Genomic DNA, 8,325 nt, shown 5'->3' with positions numbered 1-8,325 from the left:
TGTGTCTCTGTGTCTAAGTTCAGTGGGCAATTCGTTCAACGTTTCTATGCCCTGGTATATTCGCCAAATCAGTATACAATTAATATATTGTTATATATTTCGTGTTTCCCTTTTTCAGGTTTTTGTCAGCGTATTTCTAAACCTTCATAACATGTACAGGGAAGACATTAAATTGCACTGCCTATTTTTCATAGTTCTCGTTAAAAACAAAGGAAACTGACAATTTTATTTGATGTTACTCAGTAACTCAACAAAGAAAAAGACCCCCCCCTTTTTTAAATGTCAATTTTTATCCCCATCGTCATCTTATTCCTTTTCTTCGTCAAACCTAACTTGCTTTGCAAGACGTACAAGCGTTTCATCTTTCAGCGCATATTGTGCAAGGGAGGCAACTGCGCCAGACTTAATTAATAATTCTCTCTTCCATAGACCAAATACGTGAAAACGAGAAGTACAACGATTTATATCGATAATAACTGACATCTTTGTGAATCAAATGTTCTTTGAGAGGGAATAACTTAAAATGGATCTGAAATTGTTGATCTCAACATAGGTCGTGATATAAAATCCAATATTACAGGTGAAAATGTTAATAGGAAAACCTATCATCTGTCTCAATTTCTTTTGCTTTAACTTTTACATATGTATAAATCACAATTTAAAGAAAAATACCTGTATTATTATTTTAATCGTCAATTTGTTATGCACGCTAAATAACGTAAACACCGTTCTCTTCATGCTACTTCCACTTATCCTTCCCTTCATAATGAATAACATTTATAATTAATAACATCGTTCTTTTCTTTCTCTACGTCCAATCACCCTATCACACCTTCTCTTCATTACTGACCTTTTCTTTTTTAAATACGAACTTATATCACTAGTATGTCTGGGTCCAACAATGAAACCAGTGAAACCAAACAAAAACATATCGTTGTTGCCATCGTCTTCTGTAATACAAGAACCAACACAAAATTTACCAAAGACTGTCGGGAACATATCTAGGCAAAGAGCCGGAAGATAATATTTGTCGGGTACACACATTCTCCTATCGGGGCCCCGAGTGGCCGAGTGGTCTAAAGCGCTCTCCGTTACGGATCACTGCCATCTCACCTCTGCGTGGGTTCGAGTCTCGGATGTGGGTATGTGAGAAAGCTTGCCAGTAGCTTCTCGTGGGTGGGTGGTTATTTCCGGGGTTTTCCCGGGTTCTTCCTCCACCATTCATACTGGCCGCCATGTATAGACTATCGTGTGCTGAAAAATGGCGTTAAACCCTACAACAACAACAACATTCACCTATCCTATTCTGCAAGACCTCTTATGGAAAGTGTATATTCTGCCAAACAAAACTTCATGAGTCACCAGTAAAAAATTGTTTTAAACATTTAATTTACCTTGTGTTCAACGCATAAGTGGTCACGAAAAAAATTGTAACAAAAACTACCCTTAATTATCCTTTATTTTCTTTATAAGAGTATCTCTGGCCTAACCACATGGTGTTTTATTGAAAAGCAAGCGAGAAGAAAGAAACAGTCTGGAGGAAAACTAGCCAATAGCTACGCGAGATTTGCTGATATCAGCTCACTCGCTGACTAGCGAAGCGTACAGCTACAGTCGCGTGTGATTCATCTTCGACACTTCGCCTGGTGTGTGTGTCGCGAGAGGACTGATATTTAAATAGAGGATTTTCTATTTACTTTAAAGGGATTACAGACGTGCATTTCGTTAACTTTTCAGACAGCACGCAATTTTGATAGGATTTTTCGGTCACACAATCTTTTTTTTTTCCTTTTAAAATGTCTGAGGTGAATGGAATAAATGGACACAAAGCCGGCGCGACTGGATTTCAGTGGAAAGTTGGACTTCAGAACAGCCTTGGAAAATATCTCACTGCGGAAACGTTTGGGTATAAAATCAACGCATCTGGTGTTGGCCTGAAGAAGAAACAAGTTTGGACAATAGAACAAGTATCGAATGAAGAATGGGTGTATATACGAAGCCACCTAGGACGATACCTTTCCGCCGACCGTCACCGTAACGTCACCTGCGAAGCCGAGGAACCGACGGAATCCGAACGCTTCGCGGTGGAATATTCCAAGAACGGTAGATGGGCATTCAAAAATGTCGCTCACCAGTACTATCTTGGCGGCAATGACGATAAGGTGACGTGCTTTGACAAGCCACCCAACGACATTGGATGGTGGAGCATCCAGTTGTCTATTCATCCGCAAGTACATCTACGTAACGTCAACCGCAAGCGTTACGCTCACTTAGCAAACGACGAACTACAATGCACGGAGATCGTTCCATGGGGCGCTGACTCGCTTGTCATAATGGATTTTGTTGACGGCAGGTACACGCTGAAGTCCTGTGACAATCGTTACTTGTCAAGAGAAGGTACCTTGCAAGACACAATGACAGAGGATAACATGTTTACTCTTGAGATACGATCCGGAGCGCTTGCTTTCAAAGACCATGAGGGACGTTACCTGACGTCAGTTGGTGCCCAAGCCGTCATGAAGGCTCGCAATAAAATGATAACAAAGGACGAGTTATTTACAATCGAAGACAGTCATCCCCAGGTGATGTTTGTTGCTCACAACGGCAAGAAAGTTTCTGTTAAACAAGGTAAGAGTTTTTCAGTGTTTCATATCTCCATATTTCTGTCTATCCATTCATACTACTACACACTCTTTCGAGTATTTACGTACAGTTGCGACGTTAGAGATAAAAAGTGTGGATTTACAGACAAAAATGATGATGCAAATTCAGTTATAACAAGTTTACAAACTCCTTGCAGGCAAGGATTCAGGTCTGGAAGTGTGACTAACGGTTTCCTTGGGCTTACGGGAAAAAAATTCGTAACAGTGTATATTTATGAAGAAGAAAAAAAAACAGGCCCCCCCCCCCCCGGTGTATATGTAGGGTTTATGACAGCAGGAGCATTGCGACTAAAACCATTGTAAATTTTGTAATTATGTATCTTGTTGCAGTCCTTCTGTTTTCATATGAATGAGTGGAGATGTTGAAACTGGGGGCTGAAATTGAATAAGACTAATCAAGACGAGTATGTAACCGAACGCTAATGTTACGCATGGATGCTCATGTACTTGATTTATTGTACATTATTGTTGAAATTATGTTAAGCCGATTAGAGTGTTTATACCAAATACAGGTAAGGAAAGGGAGCTATTTTAGTAGAAGGAACGACTTCATGAAAAAATGTTGTAACATTTTTGCACAAGCAAGATACCGTATACCTCCCCCAAAAAATCCAGATTTTTGTTTTTGCCACAACAAAAGTTATTTTTTAAATTTTTGAAAACTGTACAAGAGCGCCCACATACTTTTTTCCTGAAAGGGGGTGGGGGCAAACCGTTAGTAGTCAGGTATTAAGTTTTGCGGACGTAGGCCAAAAGTTATTTTTGTTGTAAAACACGTATCCTGTCCAGAGTACGTATATAGCTGCCTTCTGCAACCCACCCACACCCCCGGAAAAATAGAAACAAAAGCACTTGCAGTATGGTGCAAAATTCGCTACAACTTCAGTAAGGTACACTACAACTAAGCATGCAGTGATGTCAATGTCAATTCTACATCGACGAATCTGCTGAGAGCGCAAAAATGAGATTGCTAAGCACCACTAGTCGATAGTGTAGGCCCTATAGTTGTGTACTTAATTATTATAAGTAAATTATTTTGGATGCTTTCCCTTCTTTCCCTAAATTTATAGAACGTATCTCAACATAGAATGTAAGTACTATACCCCAACCTTCAATTCTATATATATCCTAACATCGCCTAAACTACGAAATCTTTTGGCTAAATAGCCATTGGGTGCGAATTGTCGGATGGTTTAGTTGTGTTTATTGGATGGGAATTCTCGAACTGTTTAGTTATATGGCCATTGGATGGGAATTCTCGAATCGTTTAGTTATATGGTCATTGTATGGGAATTCTCGAATCGTTTAATTATATGGTCATTTGGTGGGAATCCATTAATTTTGTATATATAGTTATTTGGTCATGGGGGAGGATTAGCTAATCTTTTAGTTATATGACCATTGGGTAGGGATGTTAGATATTTTTACGACCAAACTTAATAAACACTGTATTTTGCAATAGGATTGCCTTTGACATGATCTGGCAGTGCATATAATATAGTCGTAGAATTTTTGTATAATTCATTTTAAAACTGAAAACGTTTCTTTTAACTGGCACCATATGGCCATTATTTTGTTGAGGTGTAAATAAATGTGCATACATACAAAAATACATACATACATACATACATACATACATACATGCATACATACATATTATCGTTTAGAAATTCTTAAAAGGCATTAATTGTGCCAGAAAAGGAACGAAAGCTACAATGAAGTGGAGGGGGGGGGGCACGGTACTAACGCGAGGATTCCCTTTGTGTCGTCCGTACTTAGGGTTTACCTTGATTTATTGGTATTCATATTGATTGCCGTCTTTAGAAAGACGGAGTGAATCGAAGAAAGAGGGAAGAGAAATTAGCCGTGTACATTCTTCACAGCATCTTGGGGCCACGGATGGCCAATTGGTATAAATCGTTTGCCTTTACCAGTCACTACCATCTCGCCTCTGTCCGCGAGGCTTCGAGTCTCCAACTCGGCCAATGTGGGTATGTGAGAAAGCCAGTCTCATTAAAATCAGAACTCCGCTGTCCTACGTGAAGATCTGACGACGACCGCTTAGGGGTTATGTTCTGGTGACCTCTGAATTAGCCAATGGAAATGCAGGTTTCAAAATGCTGAAAGTGAATCAAATCATTCGGTACACATTGATGCTCTTCACCCACACTGCTCAGTCTCCAAACGCGAAGATATAAGACTTCATCTGATTGGCTGATAAAATTAGCGATTATGGTATAACCATAGGTTCCCAGAATATGACCCCCAAGTGGTCGCTGTCAGATTTTCATGCATTACAGTGGAGTTCTGATTTTAATCAGATTGGCGAGAAAGCTTGCCAGCATACTCCCATCAATCAGTGGTTCTTTTTTTTCCCTTCTTTTTCTTCCGGGTTTTTCATTCAGATATACCGCCATGTAGAGCCTGTCATCCGCTGAAAGATGACGTTAAATCCACCGCAACTAGTGAAACAGTTCAACTATGTCATTAGAGAATACCATAACGGATGTAACTAAGGCTTTTATGGTTCAACATCTCAGGGAAGCAGTATTTGGACGATATTTCGTCCATTATGTTAAAGCCCACCCTTTTTTCCAGATCACAAGGAAGGGATCCTTGGCACAAAGAAGTTCATCGCGACATTGAATAACATCCTATTCATGACCCTTATTGACCAATCAATACTTCAAAGTATTCACACTAGCGTTCCTCATCAGCATAATGCAAAGACGTTGTACACCCTTTAATAGTTACACTCGCGTATGCCTTTTACACGACGGGGTCAAGAACGGATTTTGCCATAATGGTATGGTCAGTTGCGATATATTATTTTGTTGTTGTTGTTGTTGCTACTGTCTTGTTTTAATATTGAAATCTCGATTCAAATATAGTAGATTTAGAGCAGACACATAACTTTGTGCCACTAGTTATAGGCCATTGTTGGAAACAGGATTCCTCTTTTCCGATGTATACGGTAAATATTTCAGCCGTAGATTCATCCGTGAAGCAGACGATAATTCATACAACTTCGTGACTCATCATTTTTGTTGAACAAAGGCTCAGTCTGCTTCATGCCTTCCTCGAAAATATAGGAATATTGCGTGAACAATGCGCTGTGCGGATTTTCTTGCATGAAACTGCAGACGTTTCTAAAAATGGTAGCACGTGCGCAACATCTATAAAATCGTTAATCAAGGTCAGATTTAGCCAAGCGTTTGCTTTTCCAGACAACATTAGTTAAGTACAATCTGAGTCAAGAGCTTTGGGGCCATCCATACTACGTACGCAAAAATTCGGCAAAGCTTTTATACTCCCACCCACCAGAGTACGTACGTTTGATGCAACCCCCACCCCATCTATAGAACGACCTATATTTAATCCACGCAGAAGCGATCAAGGATTAATAATATTAACGTGTTTGATGAAACAGATAGTCCACCGACGTTGATTGTTTGGTTGCATCGAAGAAATAAGCTGCGTAAGTTTAATACTTTGTCTAGTGTCCGCTAAAATTCAAACGCCAACGGGTTACGTATTAGACAAATTATTATCGAGGTTTAACCCCCACCCACCCCACGTTTCCTATGCGTACGTACATTATTAGTAGATCCCCCATACTCAAGCGTATGCATTTGGGTTACCCCCTTCATGCGTACGTACTAAATGGACGGACTCTTTGGACATGCAAGTCTTCATGTTATTTAGAATTGAAATCGTGACCGAAAACAAATTTTTAAAGCTCGCATTTACAATGAAGATATGTCTGCTGATATGTGGAAAATTTTCATGGCATTCTTTGAAAGAAAATTACAGATTTTTAATTTGTGCTTTTAAAAAAAATCACAGTTCTACCTGCTCAAAAATAACCGCATTCCCAAGACAATGTTCCCTTTTTATCTACTACAAATAGATTTGACCGCTCCGGTGGCCTAGTAGTTAGAGCATGCGCTTCGGATGCGGAGGTTTGCGGGTTTGAACCCCAAGCCGAGTCGTACCAAAGACTTTTTTAAATGGTAATAATAGTTGCCTAGCTAGGCGCTCAGCATTGAAGAGATTAGTGTTAGGACTGGTTGGCCTGGTGTCAGGATAATGTGACTGGGTGAGACATGATGCTACATGTCTGCGTCAGGATGCCCCAGTGCTAGACATCACCATGAACTGCCACGCTGCAGACATCGTAGCGATATGACTATCCAAATCACACACAAATGGATTTAAGGATTCCACGGAGTGAAGTAAATGAAATTAGTCTTCGTAGTAAACAATCTTGATAGTAAACTTTATTTTTGTTTCTTGTGTTGTTTTGTTGTACTTAGTATGATATGAATAGTATATTTGACCGAACTTTCATGCCTCATCAAATCGTAGATTGATACCTTTCATATTTAGCGGACGTGTCACTAGCCCGCCCCTCGTGATATATATATATATATATATATATATATATATATATATATATATATATATATATATATATATATATATTCGTTTGACGTTGATGTGTCGCTATTTCCAATATCCCAGCTATATTAATAGCAAAGGCGTCAGAACCGAGGCGAATCGGACAGTAATGATTATTTCCACTATTTGTGTCGGCTTATATATACCAACACCCACACCCAGGAAGAACCAAAACACTTAAAAGTTTTTCAAACAAACTGTACCGATGCCATATATTAAATTATGATTTACATTCGTAATCCGTTTTGGGCCTGACTTGGATAGACCCATTAGCATTTGCATTATATCTTCGTGGTAGGTTTCGTTATGAACGGCAATTTTTGTTATTCTTACATGTACTTTTACACGAGAAATATTGTTCATACGAACGACTGTTCCTTCTGAACAACGAACAAGTGCAGGGATGGTGAATGACACATGGTTCATATAAATTATTATACCTATATTTACTGTTTTAATGCGAAATATACCGGGGAGAAATTTTATTGTGTATGGCATAACCGTTTATTCGTCGGTACAAGGAATAGATGTTTTATTCTATATACTTTATTTACTCTCTTTTGCATTACATGCATATTGCTTTCAACGCGCACAGACTTTGTTCGGGTTAGAGTTTTAGTCTAAAAATGCTCCACTGTATCCCTAATTGCAGCCAGATGTTATGTAAAAACCGAATCCACAACACCAAGCATGTAAGTACACTGTCAATGCATAACCCGTCGAGAGTTGAAAATCATGAACTTGCTCTCTTTCGCTCTCGGTCTCTCTCAGCACTTTTTGAAAGGAAACGCAAGGAAATGTCTTTGGGTGTATTCTTCTATGGGTGTATTGAGCAGGCGTTTGTACTGTTGCGTATGTTTTGCTGTAGGATGTGGTAAAATAAAAATAAAAAATGGGGGTGGTGGTGCAATATTAAGGTATATTGTACACTGAATCTTTAAAAAACACTGACATTAAGGTTGTCTTTTTCTAGACATGTCTTTAATGGAGAGATTAAATATCTAAGTAAAACTGACAAACGAGGAGTTAATATTTAATGTCCTTTTATGTATCGATTACACATGAAGGAGCTAATGTACAAAAACATGACCAAGGGGTGGGGTTTGGGTCATAATTGATGTCCTTTATGAGAAATCTGTAGAAAGTTAAAAATGTACAAAAACTTGACAAAGATGGAGTCGTAACTGATGTCCCATGTATA

General features: G+C 38.9%; 1 protein-coding gene across 2 annotated transcripts in view; it reads left to right on the top strand.

Moving 5' to 3' along the window:
• The first annotated feature begins 1,588 nt into the window (after positions 1-1,588).
• Positions 1,589-8,325, top strand: part of LOC149803421 (fascin-like) — a 52,224-nt gene continuing 45,487 nt past the window's right edge. Inside the window, exon 1 of one of the 2 annotated variants that reach the window (XM_089953123.1) lies at positions 1,589-2,628. In XM_089953123.1, the coding sequence (XP_089809249.1) occupies positions 1,797-2,628 (832 nt within the window). In that variant the 5' untranslated portion in view covers positions 1,589-1,796. The remainder of the gene's footprint in view (positions 2,629-8,325) is intronic. The other variant, XM_089953121.1, reaches the window with a different exon arrangement.

This window comes from Sinohyriopsis cumingii, chromosome 3 (assembly GCF_028554795.1).
Source record: "Sinohyriopsis cumingii isolate HCF-2022 chromosome 3, ASM2855479v2, whole genome shotgun sequence".
In the NCBI taxonomy this organism is placed as follows: domain Eukaryota; kingdom Metazoa; phylum Mollusca; class Bivalvia; order Unionida; family Unionidae; genus Sinohyriopsis; species Sinohyriopsis cumingii.
This window is presented reverse-complemented; position numbering and strand designations above follow the sequence as displayed.